This window comes from Citrus sinensis, chromosome 3, assembly GCF_022201045.2.
Source record: "Citrus sinensis cultivar Valencia sweet orange chromosome 3, DVS_A1.0, whole genome shotgun sequence".
NCBI classification, from domain to species: domain Eukaryota; kingdom Viridiplantae; phylum Streptophyta; class Magnoliopsida; order Sapindales; family Rutaceae; genus Citrus; species Citrus sinensis.
The window spans coordinates 10,272,419-10,288,524 of NC_068558.1; the positions used below are offsets into that span (position 1 = coordinate 10,272,419).

General features: G+C 32.8%; 1 protein-coding gene and 1 long non-coding RNA gene across 2 annotated transcripts; one reads left to right on the forward strand and one right to left on the reverse strand.

Moving 5' to 3' along the window:
* Positions 1 to 1,519: 1,519 nt before the first annotated feature.
* Positions 1,520 to 4,593, forward strand: LOC127901408 (uncharacterized). Its single transcript, XR_008053549.1, has 2 exons — positions 1,520 to 2,868; positions 4,376 to 4,593. It is a non-coding gene; the product is annotated as an uncharacterized LOC127901408 (long non-coding RNA).
* A 921-nt stretch (positions 4,594 to 5,514) lies between these two features.
* Positions 5,515 to 7,660, reverse strand: LOC102609889 (cytochrome P450 71A1-like). Its single transcript, XM_052438633.1, has 2 exons — positions 6,494 to 7,660; positions 5,515 to 6,299 (listed from the first exon to the last, which is right to left on the reverse strand). The coding sequence occupies exons 1-2, from the start codon at positions 7,484 to 7,486 to the stop codon at positions 5,682 to 5,684; spliced, it is 1,611 nt and encodes a 536-aa protein (XP_052294593.1). The 5' UTR covers positions 7,487 to 7,660; the 3' UTR covers positions 5,515 to 5,681.
* Positions 7,661 to 16,106: the final 8,446 nt, after the last annotated feature.

A 16,106-nucleotide genomic window follows, 5' to 3' on the forward strand; every position in this document is an offset into this window, starting at 1 on the left:
TAACTTCAACGTATACTGATACTAAGGAGTTCAAGCTGAGGAACTCAAGACTGAAGCTAAGCCAAGAGGTGAAGTCATCAGTATAAAGAAGCAGTCACTAAGTTTTATGGTAGAAGGTGCAACATTGGAAACTGTCAATCCCATTCCTTATGATGTCGTCAACGATCTTAATTCTTAAAGGTGTTTACTTTTTTGGTTTTGTTGCTGTTTTCTTACTTATTGCAAAGTTTTGCAGACATGGTCAGCTTATTTGGATGTATTTCATCCTCATTAATTTTGTTTTTCGAAAGGAACTGCTATAGCAAATACGTTTGTTTTTAATTTTCATTTCATATTAGAAACAAGCGATATTTTCCAATGCAAAGTCATATGCTTTCGAGGATGCGTTATGGAAATGCGCTCCAAATGAGTGTTCATCTGATGCGTAGCTGCAAGAACATTGATATGTTAACTGAGCATTACTTAGCTGCAACAATATTGATATGCCTTTTAAGGTCCAGGAATCATGATTGACACTAGACACTGTGCTAGTGCTAGGCTTTTAACATCTTGAATTTCATAAACATATTGATTAGTTTGTAGCTTCCAGGTGAGTTTTTCTCAAATCATTTAGTTTTTGTGAGCATTAGTCGGTTGGGTATGTGAGAGTAATGGAGGTTTTAAATTCTTTGAGACTGAAAGTTACAAATGCATTAGTTGCTAGCTTTGAAGGGTTAAGCAATAGCGGAATTTGAATTTATGAAATTAAAAAAATATGATTGGACGTATTTTATTTATGTTTTGATATTATTTAAAGGTTATTTAATTAAATTATTTGCTTCAATTTTTATTTCACAGGTTATATATTTGGAAAAGGTAAAAAAATAAATGTTATGTTGTCCAAATTTTAAGACTATAAACTTTGATCTTTATAAAGAATTATGATTTTTTATAAAAATATTTATACTAAAAAAATAATGTTAAATTTTTAAATTTAAGAATTTTATATTTAGTATTTTTTTCTAAGTATTAATAGATATTTTTTTTAAATTTGTAATAAAAAATTAATACAATACAGTGCAACACTAAATATAATATAATTAAAAATTAATACAATATAATGTAGAACTAATGTTATATAATATTATTTTAATATAGTACTGATATAATACAATATAATATAATATATTAATATTTAATTAATATAATATAATATAATAGTATCTTTAATGGTTCGATACTGGGACAAATTTGTGGTACCACTGTTGTTTGGTACCACAGATGGATCCAACCATTGGATCTAGCCCACAGTTGTCACCAGAGCTAGATTCAATGGTTGGATCCAGCTGTGGTACCATACAACTGTGGCACCATAGCTGGATCCTCGATACTGATATTCAAAAATTAAATGAAAAAATTAATAAACTTATCCAATGGTGGGTTCCTGATGAGTAGGCCAACCATATCAGCACACAAATTTTTCTCTGATATATATTGAGGGACAAAATTTACCTGACAAAATAAATAAAATAATAAAAGACAGGATCTGTTTTATTTTCAGCAAGTTTCAGATAATGCAACTTGCTTAGTGGCCCAAAATGAATATAAAAGTAAATAAAATTAAAAAGATAAAGCATCTTAATTGTTGAAAATTATAAAATAAAATAACGTCACAAGCAACTGGTAGTCTGGTAGCGGTTTAAATTGTGAAGTGCTTGTTGTATGTCAGTTGTCTTCACTCTAAGGTACGCCCCAGCGGTCAAAAGAACTGAGGGTTTGATTGAGGTTATGATCTTTTGAAATTTACAAATCTGTTTCTGGGTTCTTCAATTTAGTGGATTGCTGATTTGAGTTCGTTTACTTTCAATTTTTATTTATTTTTCCCGGTAACCACAAAGACTTGAGTGTTAGCTCAAAAAGCAAGGTATCCAATTCCAAGGTTCTATTTATTTATTTATTTTTGGTTTGATTTTGAGCCTGGATCGTTGTTGATATATATTGCTATATGAGTAGGTTTTTGGTATGTTTGCTGAAATGGGTAAAATTTGGTTCTTGAATTAGAGACTTGAAATTGTACAGGAAATCGTAGTTGTGATTGCAAGAAAGTTAATTATTTGATTTTGATATCAATCTGCTTTGTGGATGATTGTGGAGGAAAAGAAATGATTTCTGGGTTTTTGAAATTCAAGGTTTGATGTTTCAATTTTTTGTACGTCAAGGATTTGGATGCTGAGTGTCAGTGATATTTGTAGCTAGTTTTGGGTATTAAGTCTAGTTCTGTCCATGATAATGGAGAAACAAAGCAGTTTTAGGACATGGACAATGGAGAAACAGCAAAGTATTTTCAGTGTCACCTTTGAAAAACAGCCTAGTATTCAAAGGGTTATGGAAGAACAGCAGTGTTTTCATGGTGTGCACACTAATAAAGTGCCCGGTGCTCGTGGAGTGATAGAGAAACAGCAGAGTTTTCATGGTGTAACTATTGATAAACAGCTGAGTACTTGTGATGGAAAAACAGGAGTTTTTGCAGTTTCATGGAGAACAGAAGAGTTTTCGCATAGTGACGGAGAGACAGCTGAGTTTTATAGGTGGTGGTCAGAGGAAGAAGAATAAGGATTTGCCAGGAAAAAGAAGTCACTTGCAGCTACACTTGCCAGCTCGAACTGGGAATTTAAGTAAAGTTACAGAGATTTTGCAGGGTTGTGATTCTAGTGAAGCTAAGGAGTTGTTGTCGAAACAAAATCAAGAAGGCCAGACTCCCCTTTATGTGGCTGCAGAGAGTGCAGATGGTTGAAGAGATGCTTCAACATATGAACCTTGAAACTGCCTCTATTGCAGCCAGGAATGGATATGATTCATTTCATGCGGCAGCAAAGTAGGGTCATCTTGGTAAGCTTCCAATCTGATTTGCATTTTTTAATGGATATTCCTGTTAATATTATTTTTAATGCTTAAGGAAATTAGAAAATTGTTGGTAGCTACTGTAGACGAATTCGGAATAACAGTTGCTTGCAAGCACCCACATGTGTACGTGCTGCTGAATACAAGTGACTTGAATGATTTAATATTCATTTGCAGTAAATGTTAAAAAAAATTTGAAAGGAGCTAACAAATTTGCATGCTTTCTACTGAAAGTTTTACTTTCTTTGGAAGATTGCATGGGCACTAAATGTTAGCATGAATTTTTTTACTTTTATGGTATGTGAATGAATGCATGAAAGTTAATGCATGTAAAGAGTTATTGGCATTCATGCGTTTATTTGCATGCTATAAAAGTTAAAAAAAATTCATGCCAATATCTAATGCCCATGCAAACTTCAAAATAAACTAAAACTTCCAAGGAATGCATGCAAATTTGTTAGTTCCTTTTCTCAACTTTACTACAAATGAATATTAAACTATTCATGTTACTTTTATTCAAAAAGTCTCCACTTTGATTTGAATAGTAGTAACTCCACCTTGACAATAAATCAGTTCGCCTTATCCTTTACAGCAGCCATGGTTCTCAACATAGAGAATCACTATAGTCCACCTACTTGGGTACTCATACCATTTAGAATTAAACTGCAAGACATGCTAGTTGGATTTGGTCCTCGAGCGTGTCTGAGACAAAATTTGGCCATGATTGAACTTAGGATACCACTTGCTCTCGTGCTGTCTAATTTCGCTTATGGCACATTTACTTCTTGGATTAGGGAATCAGAATTTGGAATGAAAATGATTGATAATATTTACTTACTAAAATAGAAGTGGGAATAAGAATGAAAAATGTGAGGCCCTCATGTTTTTTGGATTAAGGAATGGGAACTTTATTCCTATGTGGGGGGAGCAGGGTGGGAATCAAGTTCCCATCCCTTGAGCTCTTCCCCATTTTACCCTCATCCCAATTTCATAATTCTACTTTTATCCTCAATTAATTTTATTATGTTACATTATTGTTATTGTTATTTTTCTAATTTTTGTAATTGTTGTTAATAATAATAATAATAATAGTAATAATACGAGTACTATTGACTAATGGTAATAAAACGAATAATTAATAGTGATAATTTTAAACATAATAATAATATTATTAATTAATGACGATAATAATGATAATGACAACGACGACGACGATATTATTATTATTAATAATTAATTAATTAATTAATTAATAATAACAATGATGATGATGACAACGATGACGGCGACAATAATAAATTAAGGTCATTTTAATTACTTATAGCAATCTATTATGATTTCCATTCTCCTTTTTTATTTCAATTATCATTCTGATTCCAGCCCATTCTGATTATCAATTTGTAACCACAACATTAATTTCTCATTTTCTCTAGAGTATGTTCACTCACCTGTTTATAGCTTCATTATTGTGCCACTACTTGGAGTCAATCTGCAGGTAAGAAATTTGTCAGGTGTTTCTTGAGAAATTAATTTCAACATATAAGGCAGAGAGTGACATTTGGGAAACAGTTTGGAGAGGAGATGATTTATTTTTGTGAATTTTGTTCTCTAATTTGGTGTATATGGTTTAATTTAATGCCATCTGTGTAGTAGAAATTAACACTTTGTAGAATTCCATTTGTTCAGTAAATATCTAGGTAATTTGTTGCTGTAGCCTGTGGGCTATCTCATTATCTTCAATTAATTTGTTTGGGTGTTGGATTGGTGGTTCAACTGATAGAATCTCTTATGGAAGAAGAGGTCTGAAGTTCAAATTAATCTAGCTCACTTGTAAAGCAATTAATTTTTTAGTGTTAATTGGTTCATAGGGTGCAGAAAAACTCTTTATGATAGAATAATATGTTGATGTACTTGTGTTTTAGGAAACTTGCAAATTTTGAAATATTCTACTTACATGACTTCTATTTTAAAATATTTTCTAGACAAGCATCACCTTATGTGAGTTATGCAGATTATTGAGTAAAAATTCAGGTGAGTGATCGGCAGTTAATTGGAAAAAACAAATAGTTAAATACCTGGTTCTTGGAGTCATCTATGTAAGATAACCCAATTACAAGTTTCTTAGATGAGGCTACTCATTTGGGTTTGGTCTTGCATGCTTGAGCTTCCTCCTTATGGGTTTATTGTTATAGACATACGCGTTACTCAATAAACTACATTTTGCTATCTTTCCTTTCCAATGCAAAATTGTGGAATTTTGAAATAACAACCTGTATACATAAAATAAGAACTAGAAAATAAATAAATGAGCGACATAGAGTCGCTTTCAAGCCACAAGAATATAAAATATGAATGAGAAAACAATTTTCACAAACAGTCTCCCATCAACACGATTGGTGTTACTATTATATATATTCGCCGTTGCTGTCAACATGTCAATCATATTTGTATATTTTTTTCAGCTTCATAATTATTTGTTCTTGATTAGTTGTAATTAATCTCCTATCAACTCGATGGATATAATATTTTGCAACCACGACTACTAGCACCATTGGTAATTGTTAACTTTTTGTATTTCTCTAAATCTAAACCGATTGATGGAATTTATGGAAAAGATCAAGCAGAGGACCAATATGATATGGACAGATAAAATTTTATTGGTAATAACTTGCTCCTCAAGGTGTCCATGAACATAGAAGAAAATAGACAACACTGGTACAATTTTTCACAAGAGGGAATTGAAAGAGGATAATCATGATTAGAATATAAGTACAATGGATATTTTTCTAGACATATCAAGATTAAGAGCAAGGGGAGTAGAGCGTTGGCACAAGATGAAGAGGTAATTTCTTATGAACCACTAGCCCATTAACTTCAGACATGTCCAAATTCTCCTCAACTTCACCAAGAGGCAAATTCCAATCAAACCAGTACAAAAGGTTGGCCATCACATACTCAACTGCAGCTAACGCAAATGATATCCCTGGGCATCCTCTTCTTCCAGCACCAAAGGGGATAAATTGGAAGTCTCGGCCTTTACAATCCACCGGGTTAGCGAAAAACCTGTCTGGCAAGAAATCTTCTGGCCTGTCCCAAACTTGGGGATCTGTTTGAATTGCCCATGCATTTACAATCACTCTAGTTTTTGCAGGAATATCATAACCTCTCCATTTGATACTCTCTGCCATTTCTCGCGGAACCAAGAGAGGAACTGGTGGATGTAACCTCAGAGTTTCTTTGACAACACATTTCAAATAGTCCATCTTCTCAATTTCCTTCATGTCTATATTTAATTTCCCTTTTGCCACACTTCTAACCTCTTCTCGAACTCTGTTCATACTAGTTGGATTTTTCACTAGCTCTGCCATTGCCCACTCTAGTGTTGTTGCAGTAGTCTCAGTTCCTGCTACAAACATGTCCTGAGAATGTGAAACATGAAAAGCCTTTAGTATTGATGTATGTTTATGTATATGCAAGAGCGCGCTTTTGCGTGCATGATGTATGTAAAAGATGTAAAAATATAGAGAGAGCTAATATTTTTTTCTTTTTTTTGAAAAGGAGAGAGCTAATAATTAAAAGAATTAAGACTAGCTGGTTGAGAGGAAGGACAGACAAGGATAATTGCTTTAAGATTGTCCTGAGAGAGCTCTGCCCCAAGCATGCCATCCTTTCGAAGTTGGAGGAGTATATCCACAAAGTCTTTTTTATCAGATTGGTCATCATCATGCCCACTTCCTTTTGATACCTTGTTCGTGTGCTCTTCAATCACCTGATCAAGCAAAGCGTCAAATGCTCTAGCAGTTGCGTTGAGACGACCAATGAATCCCGAGAGAACATCTAACCATGCCAAAGATGGAAACATATCTCCCATACAAAAGGCAGCAAGCTGCTCTTCCAGCCTTCTTGACAACTCTCCCAGCTTATTGCTGTCTCCAATATTTTCTTCTTCTTCATCAGCTTTCTTCCCAAGAACGCAGAGGGAAACTATATTGCTGGAAGCAGTCAGTAGCATCTCTGTTAAATTAAGAGGACCTCCTTTATTAAGACACGAGAGGCGAATTTTAGTTACCAAACTTGAAACTTCATCATCTCTAACATACTGAAATGATTGCACTCTTCTCACACTCAAGAGTTGAAGAATACAAATCTTCCGAGCTTGTCTCCAGTACTCGCCGTAATTAGAGAACGTGATATCTTGGCATTCATATACGAGGATGTTAGCAGGTGTGGTTTTGGGCCGGTTCGAGATCACAATGTCATGAGTTTTAAACATCTCACCAGCCAACTCAGCCGATGAAACCACAAAGGTTGGAGAATTGCCAAAGTAAACGAACATCAAAGGGCCGTACCTCTCCGAAAGAGCTTTGAGAGAGCGATGAGGGAGAGTTCCCAGAAGCTGGTGAAGGTTGCCGAGAATGGGGAGCTTTGGTGGGGATGGAGGTAAGTTGAGATGGTTACTACTACGTCTGGTGATTTTCAGCAACTGCACAAGTGTGAGCAAGAGGATAAGAAGAAGAAGAAAGATGGACAGAGGAGGGTTGTAAATTTCTGATATGCCCATAAAAGGCTGCAGCAGTTGCTTCATCAGGACTGATACCAGAGCCATTTCAGGTTGGGATTCCCCAACTTAAGCTTCAATTGGGGTTTGCACGTTGAATTCTCAACTCTATCAAGCTTTTTAATTCCGCGATTAATCCTTCGTAGCGGATGCAATGGATTGAATAGACTGACATCAATGTGCCCACTTCCAGAAAAAATTAAGGGCGGCTTTAAATATAGGTAAATTAGGTAATTGCCTAAGGTCTCACATTGTGGCCGCCAAATCCTTATATCTTAGAAGATCTTTTTTTTTTATTTCTTTAATATAATCAAATTATTTTTTTAACTTACTTATGATAAAAAAGCCTATTTTTAGGCATATTTTAATTGATAATTATCTTACACTTAAGATTTTTTTTACACAAATTTTATATTTGATAATCTTAACATTAAAGAACTATAATTAATAGTATTAATTGTTAATTCATTATTAGTTTTTCAAGAAAAATATTTAAAAATTCTTTATTTGTTTAAAAAAAACTTGATTATTTAATATTAAAAAATTTCTTCCACTCTTCTCTTTAATGAAAGCTATTATATTTATTTGTTCACTTTTGAAGAAAAAAAATAGTTTCTTGAAATAATGGTTTGAGGGAATTAATTTTTTTTTAATTACTGTTCTTTTTCGAAATTTCTTACCATCTTATTGATTGTTGATATTCAATATATAATTAAAAATTGATTAAATTTTAAATTTTTTATTGTTTTGAGTATTAAAACTATTAAATATAAGCAGGCCTCATAAAACAAATTTGCCTAAAGTCCCTAATACTTTAGAGCAAGTCCTAGCAATAACTGAAATTAAAATTGTAAGAAAACTTAAGTATGATTTTCTTATGCAAGTATAACATAGGGTCATAATATGTCCATAAAAAATTAAGAACAGAAGTTTAGAATTGAACCTCTAGTCATTGAAGTATTTTGCTCTTGATTTTAATATTTCTGAACCCTCTGTAATTAATAGTGATGGTGTAACATAAATTTTTTACTTTAATTACAGGCCTCAGAGACAAAATTATTTCAACATTTCCCTTTTATTTCATCTTTCCTCAGGGACAAAAGTTTTAATTTCCCTTTTATTTCAACATTAGCCACGTGTTCAACAAAAGCACCAATACGAAATCAATGAAAGTCCGTGCACGTAAAAGAATTCTTGACTTTCATGCATTAATTTATATAAAATTCATGTCATTACTTGGTGCTCATGCAAACTTCCAAAGAAATTAAAACTTCAAGTCAAATGCGTGTAAAGTTGTTAGTTCTTTTTTCAAGTCACTTTTATTCAAAAAATCTCCACTTACTTGAATGGTAGAGTTCTACCTTGACTATAAAACTAGTTCACCTTATCCTTTACAGCAGCCATGATTCTCAACATAGAGATCCACCATACTCCACCTACACGGGCAACCATAGCACTTAGAATTAAATTGTAAGACATCCCGGTTGAATTTGGTCCTCGAGTGCGTCTAATACAAAATTTGGCCATGGTTGAGCTTAAGACACTACTTGCTCTCATGCAGGCTAATTTGTCTTAATTTCTTACTTTCTTCCGAGTATGCTCATTCACCTATTTATAGCTTTATTACTGTGCCAGAAGATGGAGTCAATCTCCAGGTAAAAAAATTGTGAGGCGTTTCTTGAGAAATTAATTTCAATATATAAGGCAAAGAGTGACAGTTGAGAAACAATTTAGGTAGGAGATGATTTATTTTGTGATGTTTGTTCTGTAATTTGGTGAATATGGTTTAATTTAATGCCATCTGGATAATAGAAATTAATGCTCGTAGAATTCGATTTGGTCAGTAAATGTCTAGGCAATTTGTTGCCGTAGCTTGTAGGCTATCTCATTTCATCCTCAATTAATTTTCGTGGATGTTTGACGGTTGGTTAAATGGATAAAATAATCTCTTACGGAAGAAGAGGTCTGTAGTTCAAATTAATCCAGCTCACATGTAAAGCAATTAATTTGTGAGTGTTCATTGGTTCAATGGTTACATAAAATCTCTTACGATAGAAGAATACGTTGATCTACATGTGTTTTATAAAACTTGCAACATTTTGAAATATTCTATGTACAGGACTTCTATTTTAATATATTTTCTGAACTAGCATTACCTTATAGTGAGCTATGCAGATTACTGAGTAAAAATTGAGGTGAGTGGTTAATTGAAAAAAATAGTTAAATACCTGGTATTTGAACTCCTCAATGTATAACAACCAAATTACAAGATTCTTAGATGAGGCTACTCAGTTGTGTTGGGTCTCGCGTGCTTGAGCTTCCTCCTTATGGGTTTATTATTATAGACCTACCTTTATAAACTAATTTTGCTCCCTTTACTTTCCAATGCGAAATGATGGTAGCTTTAAATAAAAATCTATATCTGTAAAATACGAATTAGAAAATAAATGAATGATCAACATAGAGTCGCTTTTCAAGCCACATGAATAAAAAATAATTTTGACAAATAATCTCCCATCAACACGATTGGTGTTATTATTATATATATTCGCCGTTGCTGTCAACATGTCAATCGTATTTTATATTTATATTCGTATTATCAGCTTCATAATTATTAATTCTTGCTTAGATGTATTTAATCTCCCATCAACTCGATGGATGTAACATTTTGCAACCACAACTACTAATGTAACACCCCAAATCTAACACGTGTGGAGCACGTACAAAAGGAGGTTATTTACAAATCGAAATCCTTATTCATAAATTCCAAACTGAAATACCTCAAATTCTTATTCAAATAAATCCATAAATTTATACGTCTAACACTAAATAATCTCTCCCAAAACATAATAATAACAAAAGTCTCAAACTCTAAATTACAAGTGCATAACAGAAATAAACTAAAAAGAAACATGAATCTGTTCATTTTCTTATTCAAATAGCAAACGAAAACGAAATCTCTAACTCCAAAGCTAAGCACACCTCTCAAAAGGAACTTATTCTGCAAAAAGTAGTGATAAGGGGTGAGCTGTCAACTCAGTAAGTAAATCAATTCCTAACACACTAGGCCTACCGATACTAAAAATATTGCAAGCATTCTTTTTAGTAAAGCATATATCATAATTCATAAATTTTATAAAATAACATATCACAATAAACTAACATAAATTCATAGTAATTCAGAATATCAAAATCATGGTTACTTACAAAAGCAAATCATATATCACATACACAGAAAAATAAAAGGTTAGCTCATGTCATACAGTGTCACCTAATGTAAAATAGATGCATTTAACAAACATTTAGAGTTTGCACAACCAACAAATTCTGCTATTTCATTATTGGAATCAGAAATGACAGTTGAAAACATTGAAAGAAGAATGACAAACACATTTGAAACATCATATTTAACATTGACCACATGATTTTGAATAGAAGAGTCAGAGACATTCTTATTGGAGGAGACAATAGCAATCTGTATAGACATTTTTCAACTTTGCCCTACAGTATGATCAAATTCTTCACCTTGTCCTTCACAAAACAGAACTTATCAATAAATTCAACAACAATGTCATTATCTTTAGTTAATTGAGATATGCTTATAAGATTTTTGGTTATTTGCAGAACTAATAGTATATTATTCAATTTAAGTGCAGTGGTGGAGTTTAATGAACCATGCACCCTAAGAGTAGCATTCACAATGTGTGTAATATTCAAACCAGTTCCATTACCAATGATAAGTTTAGATGTACCAGCGGAAAAGTCAGTGATCTACATATTGTTCATATTATTGAAATACTAACTAGGCAACCCAAGAGGAGGGGTGAATTGGGATTTTAAAAATTAAGCTAAGCAAACCACACAACAATCCAATCTAATGCCTTAATAAATTCGAAAACAATAAATTCAATGAAAGCACAATAATAAATGAGCAAGGGAAGAGAAAGCAAACTCAACGATTTTTACGTGGTTCGGCAATCCCCGCCTACGTCCACGCCTCCAAGCACACCGAACTTGAAGACTTCACTATCCGAGTCTTTCCAAGGCTTCAAACATTTACAATTGACTTCAAGGTGTCAATGACCTTTACAACAAGAGATTATATCTCCAATCTCTTCACCTCAAGTGTTTCTCACACTTGTACACTCACAATTTAATGAGAAATGAAAATTACAACAATGAAACTCTCTTTAAGAGTGGATATATAAATTGAAGAACAAAGATGATTTAATAAATGATGATTTACGAAATTGAAGCTCAATATATGTTGTGTGCACTTATTTTTGCTTGTCAAGATTACCAAAAATGAATTGGTTTTGAGTTTCTATAATTTGAGCTCAAAAACTAGTCGTTATGCACTTTTTGGTCATAACTGACTTACCGTTTATGGAATCTGATTAGCCGCTTTTATGTTACCGTTAAGGCAAAAATTTGAATTTCATAATATCGGCATGCCGCTTTTCATATCCGGTTAGCCGCTTTTGAAATTCGGATTGTCGCTTGAGAAATCTGGATAGCCGTTTATACTCCAGAAGCTTACTGCCCAAATTTCGGATTACCGTTTACCATATCCGGTTAGCCGCTTGCTACAGTAATTGCTACAGTGAAATATTTTTTAAATTTATAATTTGACCCCAAAACTTTATAAAACTATATTATAGCCCAAAATTTTATGAAAGCTTTCAAATAGGTCCAATTTTAGAATTTCTAAATAATGCCTTGTCAATTCCAAAACTTTTTAAAATTATGATATGGCCCACAATGATATGAAACTTTTCAAATAAGTCTTTTTTCAAAATTTCAAGTAATACTTGTTGATTTCAAAGTTTTCAAAATTCTTCCAATTAAACTATAAACTTGAAAAACAACCAATTTCATAAAATCATTTTTTCAATATGAAACCTTTATAATGTGAAAATAATGATTTATTTAAAAAAAATAAAAAATAACTTGAGCTTAAAAGATTAATCATTCTTAATCTTGTTTGTTATCATCAAAATTCAACATTATGGAAACATATATGTTAACAATTATTTGTGAGATAGTAAGGAACCCCACTATCAAGGTACCAGTTGGCATCAAAAAGACCTTCCATGTCAGCCAAAAATACAGCTCTCCGATTTCTGTTTGGAGGTGGCATGTAGGCTTTAGAAGCAATAAACTCTTCCAAATTCCACTGGATGTCGTTTATTGTATGTTGATAACTCTATGAAATAAAAGTTATCATGACACTTTTAGACTTAAATCAAGATCACTTAGAGAGTAATTGACATGTTTTTATTGAATTTTCATTATCTTTTGCATGAACATCCATTTGAGTTTAATTTTTATAAAGTTTACTTGATTTCGAATAACTGTGTTTAAATCATATACATAATTGTAAGTAATTGGAAGCTCGGTTTTCAAGGAAAGAATGTTGTTGCAATGGGCTAGCAAAAAGCACAAAAGAACACAGTGTTGTGCAAATTTTAATGTACTCGCAAGCGCACGAATCTATTTTCGTATAGATCAATGGTGACGAGTGTCGATCCCACGAGGAGGTGGATTTTAATTATGTAGAATTAATTTTGTAAATGAGTGATTGGATTTGTGGTGGAAATGATTTGGAATATGCTAAAACTTAAATTAAAATGGCGAGAATAAATTCTAAAATTGGAATTGAAATGGCAAGAATAAATTGAAGAGAAATATATTGAAATGACGTACTTGGATATCTGGATCCGTATCAACATGCATCATGGGCTAAATAATTCGTATTAATGCCAATTAAATCATGAGGGGGGAATCCACACCTCATGAACCACGCTCTAATCAATATGGTGCTAAGGGCTTATCGTGCCAAATAATAATAACCTTGTACTAGAGGGCCGGTGAAACCAAGGCGGTACTAGACAAGATTAGTATTATTTGTCGACGAGAAGTCAAAACATCCACAAAAATTAGAGGGGAAGAGAAAATAAATTTACCAAATAAAGCCCATGACACATGTTGAGACTTCACCTTCAACCCAAGCTTGAAAGAAAATTAGCCACTCATAATTGAACTAGGGGCAAAAAGGGAATTTATTAAAATACGAAGAAAATACAAGATGGAGAAGGAATTACAGAAAATGGATCCCAAAAATGGATTCAAAGATATCAAATTAGGGGGGGAAGGCCCCCTTTTTATAGATACATGGAGTAAATTATGGCCATCGGATTAAAAACAGTTTGGACACTCAGGATTGCGCCACGTCATCAGTCAACAGTCAACGGTTTGACCACGCGGATGAACAGTAACACGGTTTGACCCGGATGAACAGTAATGCGGTTTGGTTGAAAATAATCCTATGTGATGCATGTACCGTACGCGAGATTTTTCGTCCACTGATATGCTGCCACGTCACCATCAACAGTACATAAGAATTTTAGCCCAACAGGATCGTGACACCTCATCAGTCAATGCCACATCATCGGTCAATGCCACGTCATCGTCCGTCTATGTGAACAGTGTCGTGAACAGTAACGTATATAGTACCGTACATGTGAATAGTACCGTACATGTGAACAATGTTATTTTTCCTTTTATGCTCCCCCTCAGGTTTTCGACCGTCCTGAGTTCAAAAGTGATGTCCGTTTTGCCATCTGATCTCTCGTTTATTGTGAAATGACTATGATGCCCCTAAAATACATAAAATACTTAATTAAAATAAAACAAACGGAATTAAATCAAAAGAAGGTTAAATTCATAAAAGTAAAGGTGTTAGTAAGACTTGAAATGTAAAATGACGGTTTTCTCCTTTATAAATATGCATTTTCTAACACTCAACACACCCCCCAACCAGCTTATTGCTAGTCCTTAGCAAATGAAGCGAAAATAAAATTCAAATTCAAATTCAAATTCAAAATGATTTTTTTTAAAAATTTAGAAACACTCGTGTTTATTCAATCAGATTAATGATAGCAATCAAATAAAAGTATAAGCATTATCTCCAGTCTAAAGCAACATCACACTCACATCAACCATCCACATGAATTAGCCCAGTAGACTTTGTTATATCTACTTTCAAGAATGACATGTCAAACCCCAAAATCTCACTGGAAGTAGTGACACTCTCACAAATAAATTAAACCCACTAAAAATAGTCACTCCAATGAATGGTAATTGAGAGAGAAAATAATAAAGAAGTGATATCACATGCTCTCACCAAGATGAAATAAATATGCCCTCAGCTTAGAAATAATACGATCTCAAGTCAAACAAAAATGCTAGTTAACCCACTTTATTTATCTTTTTTTATTATTATTATGCATCACTTCATCTTTTTAGCCCATATAACTAGCTTCTACTTCAAACTATAGTTCCCTAAAATCAAGAAGGACTTTTATTAGGACGTAACGTAGGCTAGGGACATGGCTAACAAAGAAGGGAAATAAGGAAAACAAAGTGTATGTTTGAGAAAAGTGCGGAGAATTTTTTTTTTTTTGAAATTGCAAGGTAGATTTCACTTATTATTTTTATTTTTATTCTTTTGAAACAACAACTTTTTTTTTCTTCTTTTTTTTTGGCATAACTTCACTGAACAAAATAATTATTTACATTTTTCTCAAACATAAATAGGTGATGGAACTTATAAGACATCGGGTAATACTCCAAATCGGAGTGGGTCAAGATGATAAGTTGATAAAGAAAATATTTTTTTTTTAAAAAAAAAGGCTCAAAAGGGTTAACTATGGATATTTAATAAAAGGGATGGCTAGAAAGGCTCAAACGGATCAAAAATGGTCTTTCCATCGTCTTTTAGGGCTCTAAATAATCATCTATATCTACTAGTTAGATGGGCCTCCCAATGTAACAACACACATTTTTTTTTTATTTTACAATTTTTTTTAAGGGTTAACTCAAAAGCAATTTATAGATCGTGTGTAAAATAATAAACTGCTAAGCTGTATAAAGAGTGGGCAAAAGGGTTATTCTCCAAGAAAAATAATAGGCTCAAAACTCACTTGGTACTTATTATGACATGTTCATTCCTTCAAGCAACTCACATTTGTCTCCGACATCAACATGTAGAGTAGCAAACATAACGTAACATCACTTAAGACCAAAGATAATACAAATACTAAAATTTGAAATTAATCATGTCATCCAATGTTAAAACAAATCACACAAAATATATATATATTTTTTAAAACAACATTCTACCCCCCAACCTATTCTAAGCATGAAAAGAAAATATGCATGCAGAAATGTGAAAATGATGCATAAAAATTAATTAGAAAAGTTACACTTAAAATGATAGAAAAAGAAAATAATTCTTTTTAAAGAAGATGCGTTTCTAGAGGCACTACACTCCATATTCAGCCATCTTCGACTCAAAAGTTGGAAAATGTATATTTATAGAGGAGAAAATAAAAAAAGAAGAAAAATAAACATAAAAACAGAATAAAGAAAAAGAAAATGTCTGAATTTTTTTTTTAGTTTTTTAATTTTTTTTAAACGATGAAGATGTGTTTCTAGAGTCACTACACTCCATATTCAGCCATCTTCAACACAAAAAGTTAGCAACAGTTAGTTTCTACAACAAAAAATTAGTAAAAACTTAACCAAAATTCCATAATTGTCGACTATTCCCTCCCCCCAACCAGAACGAAACATTGTCCTCAATGTTTGAAAGGAAAGAAGTAGA

What these genes read in the sequence shown, in the direction of transcription:
- LOC102609889 (XM_052438633.1), bottom strand. Translation starts at nt 7,486, where the DNA reads ATGGCTCTGGTATCAGTCCTGATGAAGCAACTGCTGCAGCCTTTTATG. An exon ending in ATCTTAAAGCAATTATCCTT is followed by an intron (nt 6,300 to 6,493) that starts GTCTGTCCTTCC and finishes TCACATTCTCAG; the next exon opens with GACATGTTTGTAGCAGGAAC.